Source organism: Xyrauchen texanus, chromosome 8, assembly GCF_025860055.1.
Source record: "Xyrauchen texanus isolate HMW12.3.18 chromosome 8, RBS_HiC_50CHRs, whole genome shotgun sequence".
Taxonomy (NCBI): Eukaryota; Metazoa; Chordata; class Actinopteri; order Cypriniformes; family Catostomidae; genus Xyrauchen; species Xyrauchen texanus.
In genome coordinates, this window is record NC_068283.1 from 19,126,614 (window position 1) to 19,139,714 (window position 13,101).

At 39.9% G+C, this 13,101-nt stretch overlaps 1 protein-coding gene across 4 annotated transcripts in view; it reads right to left on the reverse strand.

Annotated features, from left to right (window-relative positions):
- The window catches only part of LOC127647333 (voltage-dependent T-type calcium channel subunit alpha-1H-like), a 115,180-nt gene that overhangs the window by 36,028 nt on the left and 66,051 nt on the right, over nt 1–13,101 (reverse strand). For all 4 annotated transcript variants that reach the window (XM_052131508.1, XM_052131507.1, XM_052131505.1 and 1 more), the window contains one exon: nt 10,088–10,443. In XM_052131508.1, the coding sequence (XP_051987468.1) occupies nt 10,088–10,443 (356 nt within the window). The remainder of the gene's footprint in view (nt 1–10,087; nt 10,444–13,101) is intronic.

The window sequence follows — 13,101 nt, forward strand, 5'->3', positions numbered from 1 at the left end:
GAGAGCACCTGCCACTGTGAGCCTGGCCCTTGAGTGGTTTAATTTGAATGCAACTGGGTTGCCCCATAGTGTTATTAGGACTATACAGAATGCTAGAGCATTGTCTACTAGATCTTTGTATGGGTGTAAATGGGGCGTGTTTGAGCGTTGGTGCACAGATAAACACAAGATTTCATAGCAATGCTCAGTGGTGGTTATACTATAATTTCTACAAGAATTGATAGATAAGGGGAAAGTGTTCTCAACCATTAGTGTTTCTGGCTGCTATATCAGCATGTCATGTAGGCTTTTAATGGTAATACAGTAGGGCAGCATCCATTAGTGTGTCGCTATATGAAGGGTGCGCGTCATGCTCTTCCACTTTCTAAACAGTTTTCTCCCTCATGGGATTTAGCGATGGTGCTTTATGTTATTTCAGGGCCTCCAATTGAGGCATTGGACAAGTTGATTTCAAGATATTGTTGGTCAAGACGGCACTATTGATAGCATTGGCTTCAGCGAAACGAGTCAGTGAGATACAACCACTTTCTATACATTGCATATACACTGCGTATATGCAATTTATGCCAGGGGATACAGGGGTTTATTACAACCAAATCCTCCATTCGTGCCCAAAGTTAATAAATCTATGGTTCCTATTGAACGCAGGGCTTTTTGTCCACCACCCTTTGCTTCGTTAAAGCAGCAGAGGTCGAATGCATTATGCCAGTGCCTGCTCTGCACGTTTATACAGAAAGGACTGAAAAATTCAGGGAAAGTGATTAGCTGTTTGTTTCCTGGACGAAACCGAGCACGGGAAAGCCAATCACCAAACAGCGCATATCGCACTGGATAGTGGAAGCTATTTCTTTGGCATATTCCAGTAAGACTATAGGCTCCTTGTGTAACCTCGGTTCTCTGATAGCATTAAGTGATGTCTCACCAGATCATCCTCCTTGCTGTGTGATGTGAGAAAGAGGAGTGCTTGTTTTGAATAATGTAATGACACTGTGTCAACCCTTTTATACTGGGAAGCGGAGCCTCCTCCTGACACAAGCGTCACTTCTGCCAGACAAAAAGGGCTTGCGTAATGTAATAGGGCTTCTAGGAATATACAGAAGGGGTGTATCCCATAGTGAGACACCTCACTACACAGTAATCTATAGATCCTTATTTACCTGAACAACTCTGAACCAACATGCATAAACATTGTTTACTGGAATGTTCCTTATAATATTGAACAGTAATTAGAGACCTATGAAGAGTTTTATGCAGTGCCATTACCCGAGCTAAGTCATGATTAATTCTAAACACAATCTCACAGTCTATGCATAAATGTTTTCCAATAAAATGGTGTCCTTTTTCCAATGACAGAAAATTTGTGAATTTCTACATTAAAAAATAATGAGTCCCAACATTATATCTGAGACTGCCACACCTACACCAACAAAATCCCTCCTCACCTTCAATAAACCCTTAAAGACCCCATGAAATCGCTTGGTGAGCGCAGATTTTTGTCCTGTGCTGATGTATTTCCGATAGAGGCAGGACGCATGGAGTCGGCTGGGAGTCGGACATGTTAAAGGGCTTGTTCCTTTATTTTTAAATAACAAATAGGCTTTAGTTATGTCGCAGCCACGAACCATGATTTGCAACTTGCTAGTCAGTTCCAGGCAGAAGTACATAATCATTCTTGAGAGCATTTGATTGGACAAAAAAAATCTGTGTAGTGCAACATAAATCAATGCTACTTAAATATTACATACTGTAAGAGGCTGTGGTCTTTTAGAAACATTGACAGATAATTCAAATGCTTTCCATAAGTTTGAAAGTCAGAGCTTTTCCTTAATTAAAATTTTTTGGCGGTCACCAAAGCTTTATTTCAGGTCGCAGAAGCAAATTCATTGATAATCATCTCACGTTCAGCCCTTTGTAAGTGCTAAATATGCTTCTAACCTTAAATGCGCAAGTGAAGCCTGGTTTCACGTGAGTGTCATGCGAGACACATAGTAATTAGAAAGCAGAAGAGAGATGCGAGCGAGAGGGGATTTGAGGAGAGAGATGAGATAGGCCAAGTGTACGTATTCCAATCGAACAATTCATGGTATATTAGAATTTTTTTGGGTGATAAAATTGCAAGATGGCAGTGGCTGTTCTGTTCTTACCATTTCAATAGCAGAATAAACAAAAAAAGGAAAGAAACACATCACAAAAATGGATGACTATAACAATAACCTAATCACATTTTTAATTAGTTACGTAGCATCCAGATATAAAAATGCGTTTACATTTACACATTTGAATGTGAATCTATCCCTAACCACCACACATGTAGATTCAGTTACCTGATCACAATGCGTCTTGGGTACATTTACACCTGGCATTTAATGTGGTCAAGTGCTATACAATAGCAATCTGATCACCTAAAACACGTTAATGCAAGGTGTAACTGGGGCCATAGTAAATTGACATGTCAAGCTAAACAAAACTGTTTAAAATGTTTAAACAGATTTATTGGCAACTTCAACTGAGGTAGCTGAATTTACCTAGAGGTATTAAGCTGACAGGTTTATTGACAAAAAAATGGCAGAAGTTTGTAAATCTAACTATCAGAGTTGAATGTGACGATACACTGATGTGTTGAAAAGGCCTATTTAACAATCAACAATTTAACATGGTATTAGTACATTGTACAAGCTAGCATAATCAACAAGAAAAAAAATTCAAAAACCTGTGTTAGTCACATATACATTGGACAAAAATAAAAAGCACAAAACAAAAAAATGGGGTAATGGGATCTTTAACTCTGCCCTGTACACTACAAACAATTTGAATCCTCAACTTGGCTTTGCTAAACATAACATCCCTGAGTGCAAAGCTGCAATTCCCACTGCTGCTGCATCAGGCACATTAGTTGGACAGAGAAAAATAGCAATGGAACAGCAGTGACAGTGAAAATGCATGTTGGGATACTGGGCTTTCAGTGACGGCATCATGGCAGAGTGGTGTTAGGAGAGGACGGCAGCACTTCTCCAAAGGGAGTCGACTACTATGCTCTTAACCGCCCCATTCCTCCATATCCCATGATGCCTCAACATAGCACACATTCCTCATCCCCCACTTGGGTTTAAACCTCCGAAGCAGAACAACTCAAATCAGAAAAGGCAAAAGGAATGAAAACAACAGCGACTTCCAATGGTCTTTGAAACAACGCACATCATTTCACAGCTGTAAACTATACAGTGACAAGCCACAATCAATGCATTTGAAGACATGTTGTGTTTGGTAAAAAGATGTGTAATTGTGATGATAATATGGGTGGGGTGAAGATGAGATGCAGAATTGCTTTGTAAATGGGTGGTTGACGCATGGACTTTTTTGATCAACATAAACATTTTAGCAAATTGCAGTTTAAAATAGTTTTAGATGGAGTATGGCAAATCACCCTGCAGGACCTACTCAAATATCATTGGCCTCAGAGCTTATGAACATGCCTATCATTTATTAAATTGAAACAACAATTTGTGCAGTCGTGACTGTAGAAAAACCAAATGCCTATGGCTTCAGTGATAGGGTGAACAGTGACATGGGCTCTGGACTGACTTTGACACTGTAATGAAGACTGTCAGTGGCCCCATGTAAATCCGATTAGGTGGCTGATTGACTTGAGAGTGCCGAGACTCTGCTGAGTTGCTGATCTTTCTCCCAGCTGTGCTAAGACATTAAGTACATAGATCAATGCAGCCAGCCTTATCTCATTACTGTAATCTTCCCTCAATAACAACTATGGTGATAGGGTATTCCAGTAGATAGCAGCACTCAGCATCACACTGAAAAACACCTATATTGATAAGCCATAAAGTTTGATTTTCTCATTCAGATTTTTTCTTCGGAGCTGAGCGGTTGTGCTCAGTGAGCTGAATTTCTCTGCCGATTCGTTTACCTCTCAAGAAAGCTGTTGGATTTATGGCGCATTACAGCGGTTTCTCCCCCTCGTGCACCGGTGGAGTGTAGAGTGTAGATGCAATGGTGTCATCAGTGGAGCAATTGTGGCGGTATGCAAACTGTAGTTAGTCCAGTGAGGCAGGCAGCACAAAGCAGAAGTAGTCTTTGATTAGTCTCTCAAAGTATTTGCTGATGATCAGGGTCAGAGCAACAGGATTCCAGTCATTTAAGCAAGTGATTTTGGATTGCTTTGGTACAGGCACAATGCAGGAGGTTTTAAAGCATGTGGGGACCACAGACAAGGAGAGGGAAAGGTTGAAAATGTCCATAAAAACACCAGCCAGTCGTGCATGCTCTGATGATGTGGTCCAGAATGCCTTCTGGACCCACAGCTTTACGGATATTCATCCGTTGGAAGGATCGGGTTGCATCTGCTACAGAGACAGAGAGTGAACTAACCTCTGTAGCTTCGACTGCGAGAGCTCTCTGTAAGGATGGTGTTATTTCCCTCGAAACGAGCATAAAAAGTATTAAGCTTATCCGGGAGAGAGGCAGTGGTGTTCATGGCAGGGATTTTATTCCCTTTGAAGTCTGTGACGATATTAATTCTCTTCCACATGCTTCTAGAGTTGGTGGTGTTGAACTGTTCTTAAATCTTGTCTGTACTGGCGTTTGGCTGCTCTGATAGTTTTGCAGAGGGCATAACTAGCTTGTTTATTCTCCTTCACGTTCCTGGAATTAAAAGCGGAGGTCTGCGCTTCACGTTCAAGTGTCTCATGAACATCGGGTTCAGGAAGAAACGTATAGTTTTGGTTGGTACAACGTCATCTATGCATTTCCTGATGAAACATGTTACGCTATCAGCATAGACCTAGCTGTTGTCATCAGAGGGAGACCGGAACATCTTCCAGCCCGCGTGATCAAAACAATACCATAATATGGACTTTCTAGCATATAATCTGATTGGTCTGACCAGCACTGGATCGTTCTGAGTGCGGGTGCTTCCTGTTTCAGTTTCTGCCTGTAAGCAGGCAGAAGCAGAATGAAAGAGTAGTTCAATTTACCAAATAATGGGCGGGGGAGGGATTTGTAGCCATACCGGAATTGAGAGTAGCAATGGTCCAAAACCCAGTCCCCTCGTGTGTTGAAGCTGATGTGTAGTATTTCGGTGCTATTGACTTGAGGTTGGCTTTGTTAAAGTCCCAGGTCACAATCAACATGTGCACGATTTCCTGCTCACTTATACTTCCATGCAGTTCCTTGAGTGCCTGGTCTGTGCCGGCTTGTAGCGGGATGTACACAGCTGTGATAATGACCGCTGTGAATTCCCTCGGTAGCCTGAATGGTCAACACAGAAGCATGAGAAATTCCAGATCAAGAGAGCGGAAAGACTTGATAGAATGTACGTTCCTCTGATCACAAGGATTTGTCATTATAAAACATATACCACCACATCTGCTTTTATCTAAGAGGTCTTTCACTCTGTCCGCTTGGTGCACGGAGAACCCCGTGAGTCTGGAATCTCTGCAGACATCCAAGTTTCTGTTTGCTGCAGAAAATGCAGCAGTCCCTATTCTCTCATTGAGATCCGCACTCTCAGCTTGCAGAGCTTGTTGTCCAGACACTGAATATTGCCAGTAGAATACTGGATAGCGGAGGTTGATTTACACTATGTTTTAGTCTGATGAGAACGCCGGCACTCCTTCTCATTTTCCGGCTGCAGGCTGCCCAGAAAAAGGGCTCCGCTGGTGTGTTTGAAACAGGCTGCCCAGAAAAAGGGCTCCGCTGGTGTGTTTGAAACAGTGGGTCGGCACTGAGGTATTTAAAGTCCGGTTTTCATGGTGCTATTGCAGAACCAATGTCCAAAATTGTTTGTCTATCGTAAACAATACGTTTTTACAATTGAAGGAAAAGTGCAATATTATTGTATGTGGAAACTGACATCATGCTAAAAAATTATAAACAGACAAGTTGAAAGTAACCTGGAATGTTCCTTTAAAGCAAAGAAGTTTCCAAACCCCCAACATTACTATAACAACCTCTTCTGTTTCTGTAATACGGATGAAATCTTTTTAATCTTTGGTTAATTAGACATAGACAATAACAAGTGGTAGAGTTTTTTTTTAAAGTAGCATAACGATTAAAGTCGATTTTTACTTCAGAAACAGAAGTGTGATCTGCGGGCCCATTTGTATTCATCAAGCCAAGCTTTAGTCAACATTAACACACCCCAAAAAAATATTTTCAAAGTGTGTCATTTCCACCCCATTTATCCAATTATTCTGAAACTTGGTGTACATGCCTCATTTCTCATGGGGAACAAAAATGCCCCAAGGACCCATAACTTCCGCCATGATGGATTTTCCTGTACAGTGAAAATTTGGGAAAACCTACAAAACTCTTCTTCTCCTGAACCATAGCTCTAATTGACTTGAAATTTGGTACACATGTGTAGAATTTATGTCTTTGAAAACTTTACTTAGCAAAAATGAATACGATACAGAATGGCTTAAAGGGGCGTGTTCATGTAAATGTCCACATTTTATCAATATATATGTGTCAATAAATCAAATGTAATTTTGACTGATGGTTTTTCAAACCTAAAATGCTTCAAGATGATATCACTCTGAAGTGCTGCGCAAAGAATGGCCCATATCTGCCCTTAGGGGGCGCTACAGGCCACACCCAAAATTCCCATTTTCTGGTCAAAAATTGTCTAATTTGGTACATTGATACTACAGGCCAACAGGAATCCACAAACCAAGAATGGCCCACATTCGCCCTAAGGGGGCGCTACAGGCCATGCCTAAATGTCAAATTTTCTGGTCAAAACATTCTAATTGTGTACATTGATACTACAGGCCAACAGGAAACCCTACACCAAGAATGGCCCACATTCACCCTTAGGGGCGCAACAGGCCACCCCCAAAATTCCCATTTTCGGGTAAAAAAAAATTATAATTTGGTACTTTGATACTACAGGCCACCAAGAATCCACAAACCAAGAATGGCCCACATTTGCCCTAAGGGGGCGCTACAGGCCATGCCTAAAAGTCATATTTTCTGGTCAAAAACGTTCTAATTGTGTACATTGATACTACAGGACAACAGGAAACCCTACACCAAGAATGGCCCACATTCACCCTTAGGGGCGCTACAAGCCATGCCCAAATGTCCTATTTTCAAAGTGATGTCAAAGATTCCACCCCATTTATTCAATTCTTCTGAAATTTTATGTACATAACTAATTTCTCATTGGAAACAAAAAAGCCTCAAGGATCCATAAAGTCCGGCATGATGGATTTTCCTGTACACTGAACATTTTTCTTTTAGGATTCAGACAGAAAGACTGACCAATGGATTCCTCCATTGGGAGGGTTTAACCCCAACCATCTACTGGTCAATTTTAAACGATTTGCCATTTTGAGGAGGAATCGCATTGCTGCTTGCATCTATATTTAAGATCTATTATTAGCATACTTATCTATTAAAGTGAAGATTGCTCTTTAATAATGTAAAGTCAAGTGTGACTAGGGTTCCCAACTTTCTACCAGCCAAATACAGGACAAATCTCAATCAATCTTCACTTTTAATAAACACTACCTTTTGCCTTAAGAATGAAGCTGCAATCAATGGAGACAATATTTTAATGATAAGTGCTTTTTTCCTTGTTATAAACGTATCCATTTTGAAGGCTTAACAAAACATGCTTTCCATCTCACTCTCTTTTAATTGTATGCCAGATGCCGTTCCTGACACCCAGTGGCAGGGGAACTCTCACTCAAACACATATGGTCAATTTACAGTCTCCAATTCACTTAACCTGCATGTTTTTGGACTTGTGGGGGAAAATGGAGCACCCAGAGGAAATCCACGCAAACACGGGGAGAACATGCAAACTCCACACAGAAAGGCGCTGCAGTTTTTCTCAACATCAGAGTCACTTTCTGATACATTGCTTTGCAATTGTGTCATGAAAAGGTGCATGGTATTTTGCAACCACAATGGTGGGAAACGATTATCATGCACTCGAATGCTATATCTTTGCATTTAATGGATGACAGAATGACAGAAGGTGAGCGTGGATTGTCATTGACCTTACTTGATCTTTCCCCCGGCCGTTTCTGTCAAGTGTAACATTTGTGTAGCACCCCCCCTCCCCCCACAAGTCCAGGATAGAGATAGAGGTACAGTCTAAAGCATTGTGGCATAATACCGTTACATAACCTGGGGGATCTATTGGCCCAATAAGGCTATGAATCCACACCACTGTTTATATATGAAAATAAATAATGTGCTAACCTTTGTGTGTACACCAATGCAATTCTGCTGAAAAATACATTGTTCAGACTTTGATATAAGCCAGGCATAAGTCAGCAGTTTTACTTGTCCTTTGAAGCAAATGGACTGTGTTTCCTCCTATGGGTTGTTTTACCTTATGAACAATCATTACTAAAGCAATCTAAGTCCTATATCAGCTGGGTGTACTATACACTATGAAATTTGTTTTGTGCTTTACAATTGTTGCTAGTCATATTGTACGATACAACCCAATTATATAAAATCTTGGGTCAAAGCCAAGGCAGACTTTGCTACATTAGCAAAAAATCTTTCATGTGTGACATACATCTTAGGACAGTGTTGACTGGGTGTTTAACATAAATTGTGTCATGTTCTGATTTCCACACCAAAATGGCACAACCCCGAGGAAGTCTTTGTTGGGAATGTTTTTCACCTGAAAAAGAAAACAAAAAGTCGGAGTGTCTGGAGTTGATCATAGCTTGGCGAAAAATAACATTTGTGGAGAGCTCATTCTTCAGAGGGAACTCGAATAAATGTAAATAGCACAATCACAGTGAGAAAGGAATGCAAATATCATGATGTATAATATATATACTGTATATACACAGTTAGTTCCGGTCCTCAAATCTGAGACGTTTTATGAGCACTGATGGACTGACAGCATCAGCACTCAGACATTTCACTGTGTGTGTCTCTCTCTGCTTGTGTTCGTGCTGTTCAAAACTAATATGTAAGAGTAGTGCAGATCTGTTAGGAGTTACTGTCTTTATTTTTTACATTACATATGTAAGCCAGCAGGTGGTGTAATTTTTGTGTGTAATATGAGCCAGTTGCTGATATAGGGCCATATATCACTCTATATTGCTCATGTGATATTTTATATATATATATATATATATATATATATATATATATATATATATATATATATATATATATATATATATATATATGTATACCAATGAGAACACACCAATTGATGACGTGTGTGAGATATATATATATATATATAAATATGTATATATGTATATACACACACACACACATGCACACATCATCAATTGGTGTTCTCTCATTGGTAAGCAATTAGATGGCTGTCATAGTAGCTGTTACAATGGAATGCTACCCAAAATTTTGGACAATGTCAGAACTTCATTGGAGGCAAAAGGGGATCGTACTCCAGCCACGTCTGCCGGACAACACACAATGTCAAGTCATTTTTATTTGTATAGCGCTTTTCACAACACACGTCGTTTCAAATCAGCTTTACAGAAAATATGTCCTAAATTTGAAAGACATTTCTCTTTAATATAGTCTACACAATGTATTTTCAGTAACAACTCTGTTGTTTTGTGGTTTGATAGCTTGAATAAAGTCTAGTCTAATTTAGAGAAATTGCATAATAAATGTCGCCCTTTCTAATCTTTCAGTTTGTACAGCTGCACCTTTTTTTTTCTTTCACAACAAACGTGTTCAGGTATGTGTGATATCTATGCGTTGTCCTACTGGCGATGCAGTGTGGCTTGTCCAATGTGCAATCTGCTTAAGATTCATAACAGAGGCAATAAATTGGCCATGAACATAATGTCATAATAAGCGATCAAAAACAGTCAATTTTGCCCAACAAACTCTGAAAAAAGCAGATGAGGGAATTTGTGGACTATTCATTCTTCAAAATGAAATCAAAGTAATTTTGATAGGTCAATCATAATGTGAATGGAAAATAGATAGATTTATGTTGCATATTATATAAACAAATTTGTCTTGGATGTCATAATTGTGGCAAATATCATACAGTGTGAAATGTGGAATGCCAGCAAAAACTATAATCATGTATGAGGGACTCCAGGTTTCCACTCACCTGCTCATGGTATTCTATCCCCATACTTAAAGTGTTGATGAGGATGGCAAACATAATTCCTCGATTAAAGTATTTGCTATCCACAATGCGATTCAGTCTGTCCCGGAAGTCATGCCAGTACTGCGGCAAGTGGTTACGCTCCTCCAGTATTTTGTGACGGGATGAACAGCTGGGTTTAAACTCCGCTCCTTGGGAGAACTCATACACCACATCCCCTTCTGACCTGGAGTAGTCTGAATCACTAAGCTCCAGGTCCATGTTTTCCAGAGCCCTAACACAAAACGGGCAGCTCAAGAGCTCAAAGAGTAGAGGACTGGGCACCACACCAGCCATCTGCAGCAGCACATGACTGTGACCTACACATAGAAAACCACAGTCAGTCAACAGCTACTGTGTTTCATACATTTCTATTTAATTCAAATGAGATGGAAAACCATGGCCAAAAACATTTGCTTTAAGAAGCTGAGAAGGTCATTTGAATGACTACACAGGTATCAGTTGCAACTAATTAGGTTAATTTTACCCGCTAGTTTAGTGTAGTTACTATTACTTTTACTTCTGTTTCCTTTTCCAGCCTTGGTCAATGAGAAATTGGTAGTGCCCCATGTATTGTGTTCAATTGCTTTGCCTTCACTTGGTTTTGTGATCTCATAACCTCAAATAAAACAAATCACTCTAATCACAGTATGTCCATGGTTGTCCTCTTATTTTAATGTGTTTCCTGAGGATGTAATCATACACAGTGGCCCACTTTATCCTGTGGTACTGAGCTGAAGTGGAGATGACTCAAACAGCAATCACAGATTACTGCTGGCAGAGGCAGTGGATTTGAGGTAAAAATCAAGTTCATATGCTTTTTGACAGAAATCCTCAGACATTCATTCTTCAAAGGCGGAAGTGGAAAAAACAGACTTGGATATGAAAAGCAGGATCTATCTAGTTTTGTGTTGCTGGACAAACAGAATAATGCTAAAACCAAATTTGCTGTATTCATCTCCAGTGCAAATATGTTCTTGCCGTGTTACACAGTTAAAGGAATATTCCTCAAAATATGAAAGCTCCTTCTTCTATATTGTCTGGAAATTGTACATTTAAATGGAAATTGTATTGCAAGTTAATTTCATTGAACGAAAAAAAAAAAAAAAAACCCCAGCTCTAACAATCTTCTTTTTGTGTTCCACAGAATAAAGAATGTCATATGGGTTCAAAACGACATAATGGTTAGAAACTAATTACATGATTTAAATGTTTGTGTAACAGGTATACTCTATAATCCCCACCCCTCTGCCCCCCACAATGATAGAGTATTTTGAGTATGGGGAATTAACTCTTGTTGCTGGACTGTAAGAATTTTCAGGGCTGAAATAACATCCATTCTGTAATTTTGATAGCCACAGTCACTTGTGGAGTGCTACATGTCGCCTCACTCTTTTAAAGATCGTGATTATAACTTTAACATTTGAGGAATTATTTTCTGTCACATCCTCATGGGATGCTTCCCATTATTTCAATTCAATTCAATTTCCACTTTATTGTTGGAATCTCTTCCAAAAATGGTCTTGCACAGCGTTGCACAACGTTTACTGTCTCACATTAATTCACATCAATACACATCCATGTCAAATTATAAACACAATACAACAACTACCACTTGATGCAAATCCCACATATCAGTATGTAATTGCACAACCAGCTGCAGTGAATTGATTTGGTCCTTATATTTTTCAGAATCCTGAGGCCTACTTAGACCACCAATTCTGATTTATTTATTTTAAAGATTGATGAACAAAAGATTTCCGTAATCTGTTCGTTCTAGCATATGCTACTCTAAATCTTCTGTTTGATGGCAAAAGTTGATATTCCTCATACAGAATATGAGAAGTGTCAGACATCATTTTACCTGTCAGAGACAATTTTTTTGTCATGTACAACTCATGAAAACTTGGCTCAAGCATTTGGCCCACAATCTTAGAATAAATAGATATAAGTCTAAACAATTGAGATTTTAGTTTAATAGCGAGACTGCTATACCACGCACATATCCTGGTACAGGCCATGTGAAGTAAGTTCAGCTGCACCTGATGTGAAGTGGAAAAAATTGTCTGCTTTAAACATGGTATTATCATCTGTTTCGGGTGAGCCATTTGAAAAGGGACTCTGCATACTGAGTTCAAAACTGAAGATTTGTCCACATCAACCACATTCTGCTGGGCTGAATAAAAATATGAGTTCCCTTTACAAAAAGCTTTACTACGATGCTGCGCTGCTAAGCGCTACGGGGAACAACTCTAGCTGTGAACCGAGCTGAAATAGTGTGTGTAACACGTCAATGAACATTGACCGGAATTTATAGCCTCGGCTGATGTAATCATTAGATGCACCTGCGGCCAGGCTATAAATGGATATGTCACCAGGTGTCGTCAGAAACTCTTTTTTCAGAGCGATTCTGTTTCTGTGTGTTTCACAAACCCTGTCAAAACTTAATTTCCTCTGTTAGGAGATAGAATCAGTTAGGCAGCGTGCAGTGAACGTTGTTCTCTTTTCTATTCTGTTTAGAAAATATTATATATATATATATATATTTCTAAAAAAGAAAGAAAAAAAAGAGAGAATGACTGAAAGCCGCAAACGGTGCGTGTTCCCCTCTTCTCGCTCTATAGCTGAAGACGACACACATCAGTTTTTGCTGTTTGTTTGGGGGTAAGAGCACGCTGCTCTCGCGTTGCAGCAGGGCGGGTGCGAGCACTGCGATTTGCTTTAACAGGCAGAGTGCGTCGTGCTCGCCTCGCTTGCTTCCGGGAGTCAGCACTCACGAAAAAAAAAGATAGTTCGTGGGGCTCTTGCATGGATTTTGCTGAGGAGCAAGAGACGGGTTGTTACCTTTCTCTCACTTTCTCCCCAAACCCAGCTGGTCCTTCACATGATCTCGAAGCGCATTCCGACGCTTCTTCGGATCATGAGGTGGATTGCGGTTCTCTTCCCACCTCCGAGCTTTCCATCCACGATAGAAAATT